General features: G+C 40.8%; 1 protein-coding gene across 4 annotated transcripts in view; it reads right to left on the bottom strand.

The window, feature by feature from the left end:
* The window catches only part of PLCE1 (phospholipase C epsilon 1), a 329,559-nt gene that overhangs the window by 61,884 nt on the left and 245,902 nt on the right, over positions 1-21,773 (bottom strand). For 3 of the 4 annotated variants that reach the window (XM_043597018.1, XM_043597014.1, XM_043597015.1), the window contains exons 8-14: positions 18,553-19,228; positions 11,652-11,834; positions 9,578-9,695; positions 6,688-6,844; positions 3,984-4,106; positions 3,762-3,898; positions 867-1,105 (exon numbers count right to left, since the gene is read on the bottom strand). In XM_043597018.1, the coding sequence (XP_043452953.1) occupies positions 867-1,105; positions 3,762-3,898; positions 3,984-4,106; positions 6,688-6,844; positions 9,578-9,695; positions 11,652-11,834; positions 18,553-19,228 (1,633 nt within the window). The remainder of the gene's footprint in view (positions 1-866; positions 1,106-3,761; positions 3,899-3,983; positions 4,107-6,687; positions 6,845-9,577; positions 9,696-11,651; positions 11,835-18,552; positions 19,229-21,773) is intronic. The other variant, XM_043597017.1, reaches the window with a different exon arrangement.

The following is a 21,773-nucleotide window of genomic DNA, read 5'->3' as shown; positions in this document are numbered from 1 at the left end:
CAAAAATTTCCAACAGCTTCCTATGTCACACGGACTAAAGTCAAACTCCTCACCATGGCCTAAAATGCCTAGATGATTCAGCCCCTGCCTACCCATCTGGAATCACGTCTACCATTGTGCCTCTGGCTTATGTGGCTCCCACTACATCAGCCTTTTTGTTGTCTCCCTCCTGTCTCCGTCTTTGAGCTTGTTCCTGCTGGTCTGGAATGTTCTTTTTGCAGACCTTCACATGGTTTATTGATTCAGGACTCAGCTCCACTCTCACCTCCTCAGGGTGGCCTGCGCTTACTCCTCTCAGCCTTCTGCATCACTGCATCCCCTTACTCTGCTTGATTTTTTCAGAACCCATGAATACCTAAAAGTACATTCTCTCTGTATTTGTTTATTGTCTGCCTCATCCACTAGGTGAAGGCCAGAATGTGGGCTTATTTACTACTATATTCCCAGGTCCAGGAACAGAGCCATAGTAGGAGCTAATAAATATTCATGAAATGATCAAAGAAGTTGAAAACCTAGTCTACTAATTTTATTACATGCCAGAACAACAAGAAGGTATCATGTACTGATTCCTTGTAAGAGTCACTGAGAGAAGGCTTGAGATCTATGATACCTATACGTTAAATAAGGACACATGTATATACATATATATACATATATATATACTATATATATATATGTATATATATGTGTGTATATATATATATATATATATATATATATATATATATATATGGTATTAAATCAAGCCCCTCTGTTTCTGTCCCAGACTAGAAGGCTTTGGAAAGAAGTATAGACACAGTATGTTTAGCAGAAAATAATTAGAATAGTCAGCTCTACCCAGATGTGCATATGAAATGGGTACAAACCTGGATGATGCTGAGGATTTCATCATAAGTGCAGTGTTCTCCTTGGCAGTTCACTAGGAAGTCATTGAGCTGGAGGATGCCAACCCCAAACACGCCCAAGGATGTGCTCTCGACCCCAGTGCCGTTTGTCACGATACTTGCAGCAGCAATGGCATCAGATATCTGCCTCTGGTTGTCTGACAGCTGCTGTTTACTCTTAATGAACAACCCCAAATCCGAGACGTTTCTGGTCAATAAATCTGAAACAGAACCACCCACAGAACATGGACAAGTTAGCCAGAATCTTTCACAAAGTTCATTTTGGAGATAATGGCTTTGGAATTGGTAAGCTGCAGAAACTCTTCACTGATCTGTCTAAACAAGCCATCAAACTCCATGCCTGCCCCTGGCTTCACATAGTTGAAGGAACAACAAATGAATCAATGAATAAATAAAAGAAACTAAGAGAGAACGAGGTCAATGATCTTGAAAGCCCATGAGCTCAAGGTTTTAGATGAGAACTAAATGTACATGCAATTGGGGACTTCAGGCTGAATTTGAGCTTTGGTTTTTGAGGATAACTGCAGTTTTGCTTTTAGAGACAATGAAGGTGTACCCTTAAAATTACAGTTGTTTTGTACTTCAGGAATGTAATTGTAAGCATTTGTGTGCAGGTTTCAGGGTGAAAATAAGTTTTCAACTGATGTGGAATTGAAACTGATCAATGAAACTGATTGTATGCTAAGAGTATGTTAAGTTTTGTAAGAAACTGCCAAACTCTTTTCCAAAGTGGCTGTGCCATTTTACCTTTTGACCAGCAATGTTCCACATTGGCACCACATTGATGGCCAGTTATTTTATTTAATTCTTGCCACTTTGGAAGAGAAGCTGGCAGTTCCTAAACACAGGCTTACCCATACGATTTAGCAACTGCGTTCCCAGGCTTTTCCCCAAAGGAGTCGAAAACTTATGTCCACACAAAAACATGCACACAGATATTTATAGTAGCTTCATTCATAATTGCTAAAACCTTGAAGCAACCAAGATGTCCCTCAAAAGGTGAATGGATAAACAGTGGTACACCCATGCAGTGGAGTATTATTCAGTGACAAAAAGAAATGAGCTATTGAGCTGTGAAAAAACATCGGGGAACCTTAAATACATACTGCTAAGAGAAAGAAGCCAATCTGAAAAGACCACATACAAACTGTATGATTCCACCTATATAACATTCTGGAAAAGAAAGAACTATGGAGACAGTAAAAAGGGGTTCAGAGGGAAGGTGGGACGAATGAAAAGGTGGGGAACAGGGGATTTTTAAGACATTGAAAGTATTGCGTATGATACTGTAATGGTAGATCCATGTGCTTATACTTCTGTCAAAGCCCATAGCATGTACCACACAGTGAACACTCAACTGTGGACTTCATTCGTTAATACCATGTCAATATCAGCTCAACTGTCACATACCACACTAATACAAGATATTAATAATAGGAAAAACAGTGTATGTTGGGGAGGGGAGAGTACGGTTGACCCTTAAACAACATGGGTTTGACTATGTGGGTCCACGTGTATGCAGAGCTTTTCGATAAACACAGTATAATACTGTAAATGTATTTTCTCTTCCTTATAATTTTCTTAATAATAATGTCTTTTCTTTAGCTTACTTTATTATAAGAATATAACACATGATACACATACAAAATATGGATTAATCAACTGTTATTGCTATCATTAAGGCTTTTGGTCAAGAGCAGGCTATTAGTAGTTAAGTTTGGGGGAGACAAAGGTTAACCCTTTGGATTTCTGACTGCATGGGGGATCCGCATCCCTAACCCTTGCTTTGCTCCAGGGTGAACTGTATACAGGAACTCTCTGTACTTTACAATCATTTTTCTGTAAGCCTAAAACTGCTCTAAAAAATAATGTCTGTTAATTTTTGGGCGCCTGCGTGACTTAGTCAGTTAAGCGTCTGACTTTGGCTGAGGTCATTATCTCATGGCTCGTGAGTTTGAGCCCCGCATTGAGCTTTGTGCTGACAGCTCAGAGCCTGGAGCCTGCTTCGGATTCTGTGTCTCCCTCTCTCTCTCTGCCCCTCCCCTGCTCACACTCTGTCTCTGTCTCTCAAAAATAAATAAACATAAACAAATTTTTTTAAAAGATTTTTTTTAACAGGTACAACTACTTGACTAATCCATAGTTATGCACATTTTATGACTAAAGTAGAAAAGGTGAATTTTCTTAGCTGAGGACAATGTAAGTTTTTAAGTAATAAGAAAGCAACTGAAAGAGGGCAGTTTCTCTTATTTCTGCTTTTTTGTGTTTCTAGTTGTCAGCAAGAACAGAAGAGAAAAATAGTAGGCTGACAATGCATCAGTGGTGATGACAGAATAGGGTTTTTGATGTGGTTGGTGACGGTGGTAGTGGTGAGTGGGACAGAGGAGGCAGACATCTTGGTTTACCCACTAGGACAAGTGCCCTGGATGTTCAGCAGGAGTGCTCTTCTCGGGTCACTAAAGACTCCTCTTGTCAACGGACAGACACCCTCACCCTGGGGTTGAGCACCGTCGGCCTGCAGGCAGGGAGGATATGGGTGGTGCACCACACACTTAGTGGACGTTGGACACAGGTGGGAGAGGGTTTTCCGTTGTCAGAATGACTGGAAGACTCTATTGATTAAATATCCTGGAATGCATAAACAGACTCAGACCATGATGCATTTCCTTGCTGAAAATGCCGGTAGCACCTATCCCCCCCCCCCAAGACACCTTGAAACAATCCTCAAAGCGTTTCATCACGCCGCAGGGAACAGCACGCCATGTGGAACGGGCTGAGGGTTCATGTGACTGGACCTCTCATCTTCGTTTTTAGATAGAAAGGCCTCAACGGGAAATATAAAACCGTTCCACAAACCTAGGTCAGGCTGAAGATCGCTGGTGTTTTCGTCAATTGTTAGGTTGGTGTAGAGTGGCACCGACTCGGAGCCTGCTCGGTTGCAGGGCACGGCGTAGACGTCGAAGAGGTCCTTCAGGTCCTTGCGGCTCCTCACGCTGGGCGGGGAGTGGAAAACACTCACGTTTAGTATTGTTACAAAGATGGGGGGCTGAGGAAGGGCAGGAAGACAGCATGCCGTACCTGAATGATTTGAACAGCTCAACGAATTCAACAAAGCTCATGTTACTGTCTGAAACCATGAAGCTCTGGAAACCTTTCATTCCGCCTTTGATCCGCCCGTGCCAGCTGCTGCTGCTCCAAGCACTGCAACAAAGACATGGCCTTAACAGGCATGGCCACTGTGCCCCAGGGACGTCCTCTGACGGCGCATGAGCAAAGACCTGGACCGCAGGCCGTTCAGGATTGAGGCTGTTTTCCAGACCCTCTTTTCACTTCTCTCAAAACTAATCTATAGTGTGTCAGAGCAAACACCTCATTCAGTGAAACCGTGTCATGTTCACAGCCTACTCAATAGGGCCACGAGGCTAAGGGTAATGTTCCTCTACTAACTAACACAGTTCTTTAGAATCACAGGTCAATGGGGGGGGAGGGGAACTTAAATTCAATGTTTCTGAAGTATTATTTTTTTTTCCCAAAAGTGCTCAATTTTTTCCAAAAATTGAGTAATTTTTCCAAATTACTCAAGTATAACCTATGGGAAATTATGCATGTTCTTTCCTATATTCTAAATTATAGAAACACATTAGAGAAGAAAGTATGTATCAATGTCTTCTCTTTTTCCTTTCTTCACCAGTTATTAGATGAAAACAAGGAAGGACTTTTAATGTTAATGGAAAATGTGAGTCACAAAAATATTAAGAATGGAAAGAAGCCAACTCTGCCTAGAATATATCTGCACCTGCCAAGGCTGTATATTCGATATAAAAATACCAGTCACTCGGTCAAAACCTCACTCTAGCTGTTTCACAACATTTTTATTTTCTATACTGGTTCCCTGACAAGATAATTTAAGAAATATTTTGGCTGGTTTTTAGTCAAATAAATAAACAGGATCTTCCTTTTTTTCATTTTTGTTTTTTGTGCTTTATTTTATTGTTTTGACTTTTTGAAATGTTTCAAATATGTAAGTACAGAGAAGATTGTAACGAATAGCCAGTTTATCCTCAATCTTGCTAACAGTGTTTGTTCATGGAAAATTATTTTGCGTTGACATCTGAAGGTCACCTCTATACATGGACGAAAATTACAAAAGGATGGGTTTACAGTCCTTTGTAGGCATAGGTTGTTGATCCCCCGTGGTGTTGGAAACAAGAGGGTGGAGGTTCAGGAAGATGAAAAAGGTTGGATAAGGTGGCTTATCATTTGCCACTGTCTGCAGGAACCTTTAGGAAACTCTGTCCACTGTCTCTCTTTCTAAGGCTCAGCCTTGCCTTCTCCTTGAACAGCATTCGGGGTGATTTTTCTTCCTTGCCTTCTCTTTTCTTTCTGTTGTAGTTTACTCGGTGGGCACTGACTCCTGTCTTCTTGTGGGAGGGCTCTGTGATCTTGCATCTAGCATATTAGTTCTACCTCTTTGGAAAGATTTTCCTCCCTTACTCTGGCCTTCCCTTTCCTGCTCCCGAGTGATTGAAATAAAGGAGAAGCCACTCAATCTAAGTTCTCTGGCTCTTTTATTCACCCAGGATACTGTACAGGCTGAAATAGCACGTACAGAATTCTGATTCTTTGTAGCTCTTAATTTTGTTACAAACCTAGGCTGACAGAAAAGTTGCAAGAGGGTACAAAGAATTCCCATGTACCTTTGACCCAGTTTCACCGAGCATAGAAATCTGAATGTATAAGGCATAAATTATGTTCATTATTCACATTGTAAAAGAATGCTTCCCTTTAAAAGATGATTTACTACATGTAGGGTTCTTATCAGTAGCAAACTTCCTTGAGAGCGTCAGAAAGAGAGAAAGTGTGTGTGTATAATGTTTCCAAAGCCAGTGTCTGTCTACACAGATCCATTTCCTCATCCAATCCCTCTGATAAAGTAAAGAGTGCCTATTTTATCTTGGTTCTGTCTGAACCTCTGAATTTCTTAAACTTTTTGAGGGGTCGAGGGAGATGGTGTGGCATTCTAATTCCTTTGGAAAGCTTTCATGTTAATATTATTTCTTCTGAGAGGGTAGATGTTTCAAATCTGTAATTTACATGGACTTTATAAGTAATTTACTATAATACCAGCTTTAGAATTACACCTAGCATATCCAATTTACTCTAATACATTCATTTCTACAGACATGTATCTTATGGAGGAGATGGTATAAAATATATTTCATCTATCAGCAAAGGGTAAAGTAGCTTCTATTAAAACTTAATTTATTCCTCAGAATAGTGCTATCCAATAGAAGTTTTGGCAATGAAACAAGTGTTCTATATCTGCACTGTTCAGTATTGTAGTCACTGGCCACTTGTAGCTATGGAACACTTTTAATGTGCATAGTGTGACTGAGGAACTGAATTTTAAATTTTATTTAATTTTAATATATTTAAAATTGAATTTAAATAGCTATTATTATCCCCCCAGCCCCCACCCCACCATGGCCAGTGGCTACCATATTCGACAAAGCAACTTTAGAAAATCAGAGATCAGGTTTTGTTAGTGGTATGACCTTTGAAGGAGTAGTCTAATAATTAGGAGTAATTATAGTAATATGAGAAGGTAGGAGTGCAAAATCAGGGAAATTGGAAGAATTTAAAAATTGTGGGTTTTTCAGTTTTCAATGTAATCGTTAACTCAAAATTAGAGAGAGGCTTTCCACAGAGCACTGGAAGATGCCCTTTGACATAACTTGAATGATATGAAGGGTCCTTCTGTTTTATCATGTTAAGGCCCCACCTGGACGGGCTCTTGTTTGAAGAAGACAGCACAGGGGAAGACACTGGCCTGTTGGGAGATGATGTCCCGGCAGACAAGTTAGGGGACCCAGCCGTGGTCAAAGAGTGGGCTCTTCTGGAAGGCAGAGTGTTAGGAGGGCTCATGATGGCATTTGCCTCTGTGAGAGAGAAAGACAGAAACGAGACAATGACACCAGTTATCCTTTCCCTAGAGATCAAAGAAAAACCAAAGATGCTTCTGAATGTCTGAGCGAATCAATTTATGCAGGCAATCTCTATACAAGAAACATCAAAATATTCTGATGAATGGACTAACGTGGTGGGTTCTCAACCTTGGCTGTGTATTAGAATCATTTGGGGAACTTTAAAATATAGAGATGTTAGGGTCCCAGCCAGAGGGTGCTGGAATCAGTTTGGCTGGGGTGTGGCCAGGGGCATCCAGATATTTTATTTATTTATTTATTTATTTATTTATTTATTTATTCATTTATTTATTTCCTTTTAATGTTTATTTATTTTTGAGAGACAGAGACAGAGCAGGGGAGGGGCAGAGAGAGGGAGACCCAGAATCCAAAACAGGCTCCAGGCTCTGAGCTATAAGCACAGAGCCCAAGGTGGGGTTTGAACCCACACATGGTGAGATCATGACCTGAGCTGAAGTCAGATGCTTGACTGAGCCACCCAGGCACCCCCAGATATTTATTTATTTATTTATTTATTTATTTATTTATTTATTTATTTAATTTATTTATTTATATTATTTTTTAAAATTTAAATCCAAGTTAGTTAACATGTAGTGTAATAATGATTTCAGTAATATAATTTAGTGATTCATCACTTACATACAACACCCAGTGCTCACCCTAACAAGTGTCCTCATTAATGTCTCTCACCCATTTAGCCCATTCCCCCACCAACACCCCTCCAGCAACCCTCGGTTTGTTCTCTGTATTTAAGAGTCTCCTATGGTTTGCCTACCTCTCTGTTTCTATCTTATTTTTCCTTCCCTTCCCCTATGTTCATCTGTTCTATTTCTTAAATTCCACATGTGAGTGAAATCGTATGATATTTGTCTTTCTCTGACTGAATTATTTCACTTAGCATAATACACTCTAGTTCCATTCATGTTGTTGCAATGGCACGATTTCATTCTTTCTGATTGCCGAGTACTATTCCATTGTGTATATATACCACATCTTGTTTATCCATTCATCAGTTGATAGACATTTAAGCTCTTTCCATACGTTGGCTATTGTCAATAGTGCCATTATAAACATTGGGGTGCATGTGCCCCTTCAAAACAGCACACCTGTATCCTTTGGATAAATACCTAATAGTGCAATTGCTGGGTTGTAGGGTAGTTCTATTTTTAATTTTTTGAGGAACCTCCATATTGTTTTGCAGAGTGGCTGCACCAGCTTGCATTCCCACCAGCAGTGCAAAAGGGTTCCTCTTTCTCTGCATCCTCGCCAACATCTGTCGTTACCTGAGTTAATTTTAGCCATTCTGACTGGTGTGAGGTGGTATCTCATTGTGGTTTTGATTTGTATTTCCCTGATGATGAGTGTTGTTGAGCATTTTTTCATATCCATCTGGATGTCTTCTTTGGGAAAGTGTCTATTTATGTCTTTTGCCCATTTCTTCACTGGATTATTTGTTTTTGGGGTGTTGAGTTTGATAAGTTCTTTATAGATTTTGGATACTAACCCCTTATCTGCTATGTCATTTGCAAATATATTCTCCCATTTGGTCAGTTGCCTTTTAGTTTTACTGATTATTTCCTCTGCTGTGCAGAAGCCTTTGTCTTGATGAGGTCCCAATATTTTATTTTTGCTTGTGTTTCCTTTGCCTCCAGAGACACATCAAGTAAGAAGTTGCTGCAGCTGAGGTCAAAGAGGTTGTTGCCTGTTTCTCCTCTGGGATTTTGATGGTTTCCTGTCTCACGTTTAGGTCTTTCATCCATTTTGAGTTTCTTTTTGTGTATGGTGTAAGAAAGTGGTGCAGGTTCATTTTCCTGCATGTCACTGTCCAGTTTTCCCAGCACCATACTAAAGAGACTGTCTTTTTTCCTTTGGATGTTCTTTTCTGCTTTGTCAAAGGTTAGTTTACCATATGTTTGTGGGTCCATTTCTGGGTTCTCTATTCTGTTCCATTGATCTGAGTGTCTTTTTTTGTGCCGGTACCATACTGTCTTGATGATTACAGCTTTGTAATATAGCTTGAAGTCTGGGATTGTGATGCCTCCAGCTTAGTTTTCTTTTTCAGGATTGCTATGGCTATTCAGGGTCTTTTATGGTTCCACACAAATTTTAGGATTGTTTGTTCTAGCTCTGTGAAGAATGCTCGTGTTATTTTGATAGGGGTTGCACTGAATGTGTAGATTGCTTTGGGTAGTCTCGACATCTTAATAGTATTTGTTCTTTCAATCCATGAGCATGAACTGTTTTTCCATTTGTGTGTGTGTGTGTGTGTGTGTGTGTGTGTGTGTGTGTCTCCAATTTCTTTCATAAGCTTTCTTTTCAGTGTATAGATTTTTCACTTCTTTGGTTAGATTTATTCCTAGGTATTTAGTGGTTTGCCCACAGATGTTAAAAAAAAAAATCTCAGTCACGGTTGAGAATCACTGGTCTAATCCTCCACCTTGTATTTTATATATCTCACATCCCCTGTCTATAAGGCCTAGTTAATTAATGATAATCTTCTTTGAAGTACACTGTACTTGCCGAAATACCCCTTGGGTTCCATCATCTAGTTAAATACAAAGGTAAGTATATTTAACAAGACAAAGAGTTTTGTTAAGAATGCACACAAGACTTAAATCATAATTGAAAACCAAATGCATATTTTTCCCTGTAAAATAAAACATCTCTAATGTCGATATGTGGCTTTACCTGATTCTTCTTGTTCATTCATGTCTTGAGGGTCAGAACCACTCCGGCTGCGACACTCTCTGTGCATTTTGGCTTTTCGGGTGGCCATCTCATCGTCGGCTGCCTCTCCGCTCTCACCCTGGGAACACACACATGTCGATACCTCTCATTCTGTGTTTCTCTCCCTCCTGGCACTGCTTTAGCTCAGGTGCGTCCCTATTTTCTGACTGCCTTCAATATCCCTGGCCCCAAACCAGTATAGACCCCTGTGAAGGCTGACCAAGTATTCTCACATTACACTATCCCACTTGTTTTTGCTATATAGCAGCACTCGGAGGTGGAGGGGGAGGGCACAGGGAGGGCTGATAAGAGCAGGCAAAGGACCCCTGAAATCACAGAGACCAAATTATGAAGCAGACAAAGCTCAGCTTAGGCATCAACAGCCTCTAATATGCAAAGAGTGGGACTTTTTCTAGATAACCATGGAGAAAATATACTATTGTGTTATAGTGATAACATATATATAGTACAATATATAATATATAGTGGTAACTAACCAAATATTTTCTGCCATGGTAAAAACCATAAAGCCTACCAACTTTTTTTTTTTTAAAGCTTTTGGGGAACCTGAAGATTTCTTCCTTTCTGATAGTCATGGCTGTATATCAAATTTATAAAACCAATACTTCTTTTTTAAAAAAAATTTTAAATGTTTATTTATTTTTGAGACAGAGAGAGACAGAGCATGAATGAGGGAGTGGCAGAGAGAGACGGAGACACAGAATGTGAAGCAGGCTCCAGGCTCTGAGCTGTCAGCACAGAGCTTGACGTGGGGCTCGAACTCGTCAACTACGAGATCATGACTTGAGCCGAAGTTGGACACTCAACTGAGCCACCCAGGTGCCCCCTTCTTCTTCTTTTTTTTTTTAAGGTCTATTTATTTATTTTCAGAGAGAGAGAGAGATAGAGAGAGAGAGTGCAGGGGAGGGGTAGAGAGGGAGAGACAGAGAATCCCAAACAGGCTCGGCACCATCAGTGTAGAACCTGATATGGGGCTCCAATCCACGAACCATGAGATCATGACCTGAGCCAAGATCAAGAGTCAGACACTTAACTGGCTGAGTCACCCAGGTGCCCCCATAAAGCCTACCATCTTAACCACTTTTAAGTCTACAGTAGTGTTAACTCTACGTGCCTTGTTGTGCAACAGATCTCTAGAACTTTTTCCTCCTACAAAACTGAAACTCTATATGCAATCAAAAAGAACTCCCCCTATAGCACCCCCCTCCCCGTCCCTGTCCCCTGGCAACCACCATTCTACTTTCTGTTTCTAAGAGTTTGACCACTCTAGGTACCTCATAGAAGTGGAATCATGCAGCATTTGTCCTTTTGCGACTGGCTTATTTCACTTAGGATAATGTCGTCAAGGTTCAGCTACACTGTAGTATGACAGGATTTCCTTCTTTTTTTGAAAGCCTGAACACCATTCCATTATATGTATACATCACCTTTTCATTCATGGATGGACATTCAAATTGCTTCTCTTAACAATTAGGTTAGTTTCTACATTTAGCATTTTGGCCTTGTAAGACCTTCATAACCTGATCCCTGGTCTTTTTAGCCTTTGCTTACCCACCACAGAGCCTGTGTTCCAGCTTGGAGCAGGAACCTGGAACTACATGTGCTTCCCTGAACAAGCCAAGTCTTTTCATGCCTCCCTGCTGCCTCCTCTGCCAGAAATGCTTTCCCCCGTGTTGTCTAACAAATCCTATACACCCTTCATGACCCATCTGTCCGCTTCCCTACGAAGCCTGTTCTGCCTGCGTCCTAGCCCTAAATCTTCCTTCTCTCTCCTCCCAGAGCACTTTGTGGATAGCTTGATAATGACTCTTACTGAATACTCATTGTTTGTGGCCCCTGACTTTTTCCTGGTGCTGACTCCATTCTTAACAAGGGGACTGGCATCAGGAGATGCTCAGTAAGCCCTGAGCATCTTGTCCCCAACCCAAATGATCTAAGGTAGTTTCTGGCGACATAGACCATAAATGGTGCTGGATGATTGGGTTTGGTGCTTGATAAACAAGTAACACTCTACCCTTATAAGGATTTTCTTCTTTTTCTTGGTAGTGCTTATGCCCAAGGTGTTGTTTCTCTGCACATTGGGCTTCTCGGCACTCTTTGCTGATGTCCCGGGGCTGGGGTTTCGTGTACTCCACCGCCTGCCACCAAACAACTCCACGGCGTGAGCCAAAGTTGGGCCTTCGTACCGTCCATCTTCCTGTAAAAGAATCACATTCTGAACACTTAAAGGAACAGCAAGCAATGGGGAAGTATATATATGAATGGCTTCTAGTAAATTCCCAGAGGTGGAGGAGCACAGGCAGTTACTGAAGACTAGTGATCTGGCCACCCAAGTGGTTCTGTTTTCTAACCATCAGGACTCTCTGTTGGGAATTTCATCATATCCTCTGTTGTCCTGGTCACATCCCTGCTGAGTTCCAGTAAGTGATGTGTTTCAAGGGGGCCACATTCAAGTGGGATTAAAAAAACTTTTCCTTCCCAGTTTCAGAGGTTACATTCCAGAATGTAGGAACATTCACGAAGATGCATTTTGCATTTTAGGGCTCTGGAGGACTTAAGAGGTGTGTGTGTGTGCGTGTGTGTGTGTGTGTGAATCTACTTAAATAAAACCAAGTTCTATTTGTATTGCATCATTCCAGGTTTTATTTTTTCTAGTTTGATGGTTGGGACAGTTTGATTTGAAATATAGAGTATGTGGCATATGTGAAATTTACTTTGGAGGGCTCTGGGGAGATAACCACAGACAAAATATATTATTAAATAGTTGGTGCACACCTGAAAGTAATGTAACATCATGTATCAATTATTATACTTCAGTAAAATAAATATAAATAAATAAATAAAATAATTGGGCTGCTGTCCTCTTGAGTGACTGATACCCAAGACTAGAGAGCCCAGGGGACTCTACATCACACATATTATGATGCTACGAGAAGTGAAAAGATACTTAAGGGGCATGCAATGCTTTGCAATAGCTCCTTCTCATAAGATAACACCATGCAAATGAGCTGAGTAGCAGCAGAGATTAATTAACTAAATAATGGTTAACAATTCTCTCTGTAAGTAAGGAGGCTCAGTGAATAAAACTACAAAAAGTCACATATGAATTAAAGACAATATGGATGATATTTCACAGGTTGTATAAAATGGACATTTCAGAATTAATTTCCATATACTGTTTTTACTTTCCACAAACTTTTAAGGCCAGCCCTCCTTTGCAATTCTAAAGAAGTTCTTGTGAATACATTTTGCTTTGTTGTAGACACTATGTAAATAACAAAGTCTTTGTGTGTGTGCTTGCTCCTTTACCTAACATTCAATAACTATTTGATTTTATGACTTGAGTTGTGACCTCCCACTTCCTGCATCCTGTTATGGATCCCAGGATGCTGAGTAACTTGAATGCTTAACGTGGGATATCTTTTGGTGATCTCTCATGGTGGATATCTGGGATTTATGCCTGTCCATTAATCATTTCTCTTTTCTCTGACCATACCCCAGTTTTACTTTATCTCTTTTCCTCTGGATACAGTCTTGAATCTATGAAAAGGTGAAACATCCTCCCTTGACCAATGGTTGGCATAAGATCCAAATAAGCCAATCAGAATCTCCCTCCCTGGACAATGAATCTTGAATACAGTGATACTGAGAATGAAAATGGCTGGAGATCATTGTTTCTTGTTGCAGTCCTGCTCAAGATAGTCCCTGTGAATAAGCCACTACAATTAACTTCAAAGTGGAATAAACATTTCATGACACAATTTCATAAATAAATTTTACCTACATTATTGAATTAACTACCTAATCCTTTGTAGAAGTTTTATCTTTTTATTTATGGGTTTTAACTAACACATCTTTAAAAATTTAATAGACTCCTTCCTTAAAATGTAAAACTTCTGCCCTGGGAAAGACATTGTCAAGAGAATTAGAAGACAAGTCACAGATTGGGAGAAAATGTTTGCAAAAGAAACATCTGATAAAGAATGGTTATCCAGGGGAGACTGGGTGGCTCAGTCGGTTAAGCGTCCAACTCTTGATTTTGGCTCAGGTCATGATCTCATGGTTTGTTGGTTTGAGCCCCGCATCAGGCTCTGTGCTGACAATGTGGAACCTGCCTGAGATTCTCTCTCTCTTCCTCTTTGTTCCTCCCCACTTGTGCTCTCTCTCTCACTCTCAAAATAAATAAATAAACTTAAAAAAATGGCTATCCCAAATACACAGTGAGAACTTAAAACTCAACAATAAGAAAACAAATAACCCAATGAAAAAATAGTCCAAAGACCTCAACAGACACCTCACCAAAGAAGAGAGAAAGATGGCAAATAAACACATGAAAAGATATTCCACATCATGTATCATCAGGAAACTGCAAATTAAAATGAGACACCACTCCACACCTGGCCAAACTCCCGAACACTGACCACACCAAATGCTGATGGAGATGTGGAGTAACAGGAACAAGAATTCATTCTACTGAGAATGCAACATGGCATAGTCACTTTGGAAGGCAGTGCAGCAGCACCTTACAAAAGTAAACATTCTCTTAAGATACGCTCCAGCAATCACGCTCCTTGGTTTTGACCCAAAACAGTTGAAAACTTCAGTCCACACAGAAACCTGAACATGAATATTTACAGCAGCTACCTTTACTCATAATTGCCACAACTTGGAAGCAACCAAGATGTCCTTCAGTAGGTAAGTGGATAAATAAACTATGGTACATCCACACACTGGAGTATTATTTAGCAATAAAAAGAAATGAGCATGGGAAGACATGCAAGAATCCTCTTATTTTAATAATTTTTTTGAAAGTTTGTTTATTTTGAGAAAGAGAGTGCTAGCAGGGGAGGGGGAGAGAGAGAGAGAGAGAGAGAGAGAGAGAGAGAGAGAGAGAATCCCAAGCAGACTCTGCAGGGTCAGCACAGAGCCTAACATGGGCTCAAACTCGTGAAACTGTGAGATAATGGCCTGAGCGAAATCAAGAGTTGGACGCTTAACCGACTGAGCCCCCTGGGCGCCCTGACATGCAAGAATCTTAAATGAATATTACTAAGTGAAAGGAGCCAACCTGAGAAGGTTACATATTGTATGAGTCCAACTATACGATGTTCTAGAAGAGGCAAAACTATGGAGACAATAAAAAGATAAGCGGTTGCAGGGGCAGGGGGGAGGATGAGGTAGGGTGGGAGGAAGAGATGAACAGGTAGAGCACAGAGAATTTTTAGGGTAGTTAAAATACTCCATGTGATATTATAATTATGAATATATGCCATTACATAGTTGTACAAACCTAAACAATGAACTCTAAGGTAAACTGTGGACTTGGGATGATTATGATATATCAATGCAGATTCACCCTTTGTAAAAAAATGTACCATTCTGGTGAGTGATGCTGACAATGGGACATGGGTGGGGGGCAGGAGGTTTATGGGAAATCTCTGTACATTCCTCTCAATTTTATTGTAAACTTAGCACTGCTCTAAAAAAAGAAAATCTTTAATAAAAAAAAAATTAATAGACCCATACCATGTACGTATAAAAGAATCAGCCTCCAATGCGTTGGTATTTCTAAATTCAGAACATCCTAACATGGGTCAAGCTTTACCCTTAATAGAAATATTTTAGGCCTGGAAAAGGCAGATGCCTTTGTTTAATCTTTAAAGGAGACTTTCTGGGAAGCAAAATATAGTTTGACTCTTTCTTTTATTTTGTACAAACAAAAACTTGATTGGGATGGGTGAAGGATGTACCTTCTCTTTTTAATTTGGAAGAAGAGCTATTGTGAGTGAAGATACATTCTCAGTTTTAGAAAAAAGTTACTTTCAAATACGAGTATTCTAATACTAGTAAATGTAAATTGATCTAATGAAAATTGTAACAGGAGGTAAAGCAAAAGACAAGAAATTGTGATACTTGTAATGAAACCTTAGGGATACAGGAAAATAAAAGAAGTTCATGTGGATATTAGGATTAGGAAGCTGATTCCTTAAAAATTATACATGCACTTTTTCCTCTTGGCATTATCTTTGTATAAGATATTTTAAGTACTGTTAAATGTATCTAATCCTTTGAATAAATCCTCCCCCCCCACCCCAGAAGATAGCAAGAATCTGTTTCTGTTGCTTACAACCAAATTGTACCTGATACCCCTGTTTTGACCTTCTCAGCTTCCCAGAGATCTTCCCAAATACCCAGGATTATGGGTTCTCAGCTCTACCTGCGTAACCTCAAGCCAAAACTCATGACACCAGTCTTTCTCCTACACCTCACATCAAATCTCTCGCAGCTTACTTTCTTTTATTTTCCTGTATTCCTAGGCTGTATTATAAAGGTTACTATTTCTTCTTTTTTCCCCTTTATCTCTTGTAAGTATTTCCATTTGCTCAAATGCATTTACTAGTACTAAGCTACTTCTATTTGAAAGAAGCTTCACACACTCATCACACAAGAAGACTCTGATGTCATGAAAATTACATTCTACATAAGCCCTTTCCAAACTGGGGAGAAAGAAGTACTCTTACAGGGCTGTTAATAGAAGTTTGGAAGAACCCGAGACTGTTCATAAATTTCTTTAACTTACAGGTACATTTAAACCCATTTCTTTTGTACCTTAGGACTTCTCAAGAGCCTTAAGTGTGCTAAGAGGTATTATAAATCACCAAGAGGGACATTTAACACGATGCCTATTTGACCTTTTGTTCTTAAAATACCAACTTGGATCTTTTTGATGTTCTCTGAGACAATTTGGGAGATGGGAAAATAATCAGTCGCTGAGTTTGTTTCACGTAACAAAAATCCTGAGTGTCTGTTTCTGAGAAATGTTGCCTTGTCTTCCTGGGCGGCTCATGCAGAACAATGTTTTGAGGCAGACCATCACCTGTTTTCAGAAGTGACTGAAGTAGATGGAGCTGTTGTGCCATTACACCATAACGGCTTGTTCCCATGCAGTGGTGGAGGAGTGGGGGCTGCGGGGAAGGGAGGGGTGCTGCTGTGTGTGCCAACTGGGAAGGGCTGAGTTGGCTCCAGGTCACTTCCTGTCTCTGCTCCAGCCGTGCCTCTTACCTCTTCTGCTGTTTCTGGTCTCAGCTGGTGCCTTCTTCAGCAAAAACTGAAGGCTGCCAGGGTGAATGAGAGACCAAGTACACCCTAAGTGTTCATTCAGCTACTTTATGCTGGAAGATGGGAAAGGAAACAAATGGAGCAAATAAACCACATCGCCAGCTGCTTTGTGACAGTGAGTGTAACTGAGCTCAGAGACTTTGGTTTGTGTCCAGGTTGAATGGATTTGCATGACTGTGGAAAGCTGAGGAATGATTATAATTAAAAATCAACATTTTACCTGGGGCGCCTGGGTGGCTCAGTCGGTTAAGCGTCCGACTTCAGCTCAGGTCATGATCTCACAGTCTGTGAGTTCAAGCCCTGCGTCAGGCTCTGTGCTGACAGTTCAGAGTCTGGAGCCTGCTTCGGATTCTGTGTCTCCCCCCTCTCTGCCCCTCCCATGCTCATGCTCTGTCTCTCTTTCTCTCTCTCTCTCTCTCTCAGTAATAAGTAAATGCTAAAAAAAAAAAAAATGAAAAGAAATCAACATTTACAATAGCCCCTGAAGACTTCTTTTTTTCCAAGCAGTTGACTGCACTGGACTCTCCCTGTGGAGTGGACAGGAAGCAGGTATCTTGGTTTCCACTTTAAGATGAATTAACTGAAATAGGCTTTGTGCTGTGCAGTATTAGCATAATCGTGTACATAGGCCTATATGCTTATTAATCAATTAATCCATTAGTTGTTCAGGATATGATCTCCACTCATCAGTATTGCATGAATGTGGGTAAAGGAGAAAAAGGGAGCATTATATATATACACATACATACACACATATATATGTGCATCTCTACTAACAGCCCAGGGGAAAATGTCTCTACTTGTCAGAAACATGTTAGGACTGTGAAAAGTACATGAAATCAGTCATTTGAGTAATTTCAGCCATGGTTCTATTTGTTCTGTGACACTAGTAAAAAAAGATTTTTTTTTTTTTTTGCCAAAAAAGATGGAAAAGCATAACAAAGAAAAACTGAATGCTTTGATACAACTCATTTGGAAATGCCATCAATAGTGTTGTGTCCCCTTGTGGCAGGGTTTTCCCGAGCAATCTGCCCTCTATCTTCCAGGAGTAGGCTATTCTGGTCCTTCCCGTCTCTTCTCACACCTCAGCCCAGTGCTGCCGCCACCCTTGGCTGGAGTGTTAAGTACCTGATAATTTTAGGGTTAGTGAGAAACACACTCACTTTAAGCAGCTGACTGTGAGAAGCTGCCTCCTCAGGGCTGTGCCATTGTAAACCTGGTGAGGAAGAACTTCATTAAAGCTCAGAGGTGCTACAGTGAGGCAGCAGGACACAGTGAATTAATGCTCCGAGAGTCACCTAGCATATTAGGTGATGGGGCAGGATTTCAATTTCCAAAGTGAAGGTTTCCAATGTATCAGCTGGTCCGTAATTAATAGTAAAAGCATTCACACCATAATGCTGTCGATGGAAACTTTGAGTAAGCGAATATGCTTATATTAACTGGTTTCTTTGCTGTGAGAAGTACAATGACCGCAGTCTCTATTTTCATACAAAATGTTAACTGGACCTAATAAAAGCCACACACTATTCTTTATACATAGGAACTGGCATTAACGACTTGACACATATTAACTCAGTTAAAACCCACAGCTGCTCTAACAATGGGTATTGTTATCATTCTCATTTTATAGATAAGAAACCAAGGCACGGAAAGGTAAAGTCGAAGTGCCCTGTATCACTGAGGTAGTAAATGACAGAGGGTGAGAATGAACTCTGGTGGTCCAAGTGTGGCTTTGCAAGATTAATGACTTGAGAATTAGGGGAGTGAGGAGAGAGGGACGGCTACACCCCTACCTGATAGAGGCTGACATACTGTTTCCGCAGCCACTGCTGTCTCTGGTCAGGGAACTTCCTCATCTTCCTCACGGCTCTCGTGAGTTCCAGCAATCCACTGAAGAGCATCTTAGCTGTGTGCCTGGGTGCCACAAAGTGCAATAATCTATTGTCCGTGGTCTGGAGCCCATAGAGCAGCGTCACGCCAGTCTCTGAGAGAAACATGCTACCCAGTTTGTTCTGAACACACACAGTGTGTATATCGATGCTAGGGTGTCCCATGTACACAGCTTTTGCTGAGAACAGATCCAAGACCCCCTCTGCCAGGCCACTTAGTCCAGCATTGCCCAGTAACGGGAATTTGCCAGGCTCAGACGTGTTACTAAGCACACCGAGTTTTGCTTTAGCACTGGCCAGGGAAGCAGTGGTGGGCTTTGTCCAGGTCAACGTGCTGTTGTCAGGCTGAAGCTGGAGGAAGCATCGGGCAGAGAGGTGCGTGTCCTGGTCGTAGTGGATGACAGTGGCCCCCTGCAGCAGGAACTGGTGCACATCGGCTCGGATGGACAGCACGTACCATGGGATTAGCTCTGTCCCATGGTCAAAGGCCTTCTGTGGCTCTTCTGATCCGTGAGCGTCCCATTCTTTGGATTTCTCAAAGATGTCATTTTCAGAATCTAACAGGTCTCCAATGATAAACCTAATGGAAAAAGATACAAATTTGATCTGTCTTGTAATCAGAAGTGAGAACAACACAAAGCCTTTCGCTGACACTGGACATCATTTTTCACTCCACTGTAAGTTCAAATTAGCATAGGAAATATAAAATGCTAAAGGTCAGAGTAAACTTTTTATAGCTGTATTCTAAAACCATGTATTTAGCAGTATGTCTGACTGTAGGCATAAGGAAAGGAACTACTATATGTTCTTGTATTTTTAATATCAACAATCTTCATTATGTATTAGTTTCCCCTCTTGTGTCAGGAACTGTTAAATACATTACATACTTTTTTTTTGAGAGAGAGAGAGAGAGAGAGGGAGGGTGTTGAAGGGCAGAGGGAGAGACAGAGAGAATCTTAAGCAGACTCCATGCTCAGTGTGGAGCTTGATGTAGGGCTTAATCCCATGACCCTGGGATCATGGCATGAGCTGAAATTAAGAGTTGGGCTCTCAACCGACTGAGCCACCCAGGTGCACTGTTATATACATTTTTGCACGTAATTTGACCTACTTGTGATGTAAGATTTTTTTTTCTTTTTAACCTATGAGGAAGCTGGGCTCAAAAGGGGTAGAATAACTCCCTCCAGATCATCCAGCTCAGAAGAGGCCTACCCAAGGCAGGATTCTGCTCTGACTTGTCAGCCTGGGACCTTCCTCACTAAGTCTGACTGCCTTCTACTTGATCAGAACCGAATGTTGTGACCTGAACACAATGGGGCTAAAATAGACAGAACAAGACTTACTACGTTGGCCTGAGAAGTGTCTCTGTTAAAAAATAAAATACCATTAGTTCAAAGACACTTGGAAAATACAGCCATGGTGGCTAGATGAACAAGAACAGTTCTCCTTGACTCAACCTTAGATTTTCATTGTGTGTATGTGTGTGTGTATGTGTGTATGCTCATGTATGTATACATGTGCAGATAAAGGACTTGTCTGCTTGGAAAATTCAGCCAAGTTGTCTTCCCTGAGTTGGGAATCTGGATTGTTAGGGCCAGAAGGACCTAGGGGGAAGGCAAGGGAGACCTTATTGCCTCCTTTCTATAGGGTCACCTTTGTAGGAATGTGCCCAAGAGAGACTTGTTCTTTTTTTTTTCAAAGCATGAAGAATTGTTATTAAGATCAAGGTTTCTGGGCCCCTGGGTGCTCGGTCAGTTAGGTGGCTGACTCTTGATTTTGGCTCAGGTCATGCTCTCACGGTTCTTGGGATTGAGCCCCGCATCAGGCTCTGCACTGACAGCATGGAGCCTGCTTGGGAATCTCTCTCTCCCTTTCTCTGCCCTTCCCCTGCTCACACTCTCTCTGTTTCTCTCTGAAAATAAATAGAATTTTAAAAAAAGAATAGAGATTAAAAAAAAAAAGAAAAGATCAAGGTTTTTGCTGTTTGATCCATAGACATTGCTTGCAAAGTGGTGGATAAAATTGAGAAGGAGCTGGTCCATACATCTCTGGGGAGGAACGTTCCCACTGACTTGAGGCACTTGGGCAGCCTACTGTGACTCCTGGCAGGGCAGGAGCAGTGGCACTGGGCTTCCTGGACTCTTCGTCTAGATCCTGGTCCCTGGGCAAGATCCCATTCCTGCTTTCAAATGGCAGGTTCTTCCTCCTTGCCTCCCATAAGTAGATATTCTTTTTTTTTTCCAATATATGAAATTTATTGTCAAATTGGTTTCCATACAACACCCAGTGCTCATCCCAAAAGATGCCTTCCTCAATACCCATCGTCCACCCTCCCCTCCCTCCCACCCCCCATCAACCCTCAGTTTGTTCTCAGTTTTTAAGGGTCTCTTATGCTTTGGCTCTCTTCCACTCTAACCTCTTTTTTTTTTCTTCCCCTCCCCCATGGGTTTCTGTTAAGTTTCTCAGGATCCACGTAAGAGTGAAAACATATGGTATCTGTCTTTCTCTGTATGGCTTATTTCACTTAGCATCACACTCTCCAGTTCCATCCATGTTGCTACAAAGGGCCATATTTCATTCTTTCTCCTTGCCACGTAGTACTCCATTGTGTATATAAACCACAATTTCTTTATCCATTCATCAGTTGATGGACATTTAGGTTCTAGTAGATATTCTTAAAAAAAGAAAATAAATCTACAAGAGATCTCACAAATCTGATAATCAGAACATCGTCTTCAGATAACACACACTGGAAACACTGGAAACAATCCAAATGTCTAGCAACAATAAAATGTATAAATAAAATTTGGTGGATTCATACAATGTAATGAATTGCACAGCAATGAAAACAAACAGGTAATAGCTAGCGCAATGCAACGACAGGGACATATCTTAAGCAAGACACACAAGAATATATATTGTATGGTTATATTTGTGTAAATGTAAATTTCAAAACCAGGTAAAACTATACTATGTTATTTAGAAATGCACAAGAGGGATATAATTATAAAGAAAAGCAGGAAGTAGTAGTGAATTTTAGTCTAGGGGAAAGGGTGACAAAATTGAGAAGGGAAACACACGGTTTCTGGTGCTGGGCAATGTTTCACTGTGGGTGGGAGTTATGC

Source organism: Prionailurus bengalensis, chromosome D2 (genome assembly GCF_016509475.1).
Source record: "Prionailurus bengalensis isolate Pbe53 chromosome D2, Fcat_Pben_1.1_paternal_pri, whole genome shotgun sequence".
Lineage (NCBI taxonomy): Eukaryota > Metazoa > Chordata > Mammalia > Carnivora > Felidae > Prionailurus > Prionailurus bengalensis.
Note: the sequence above shows the minus strand (reverse complement) of the source record. Positions and strands in the feature narration are given on the sequence as shown.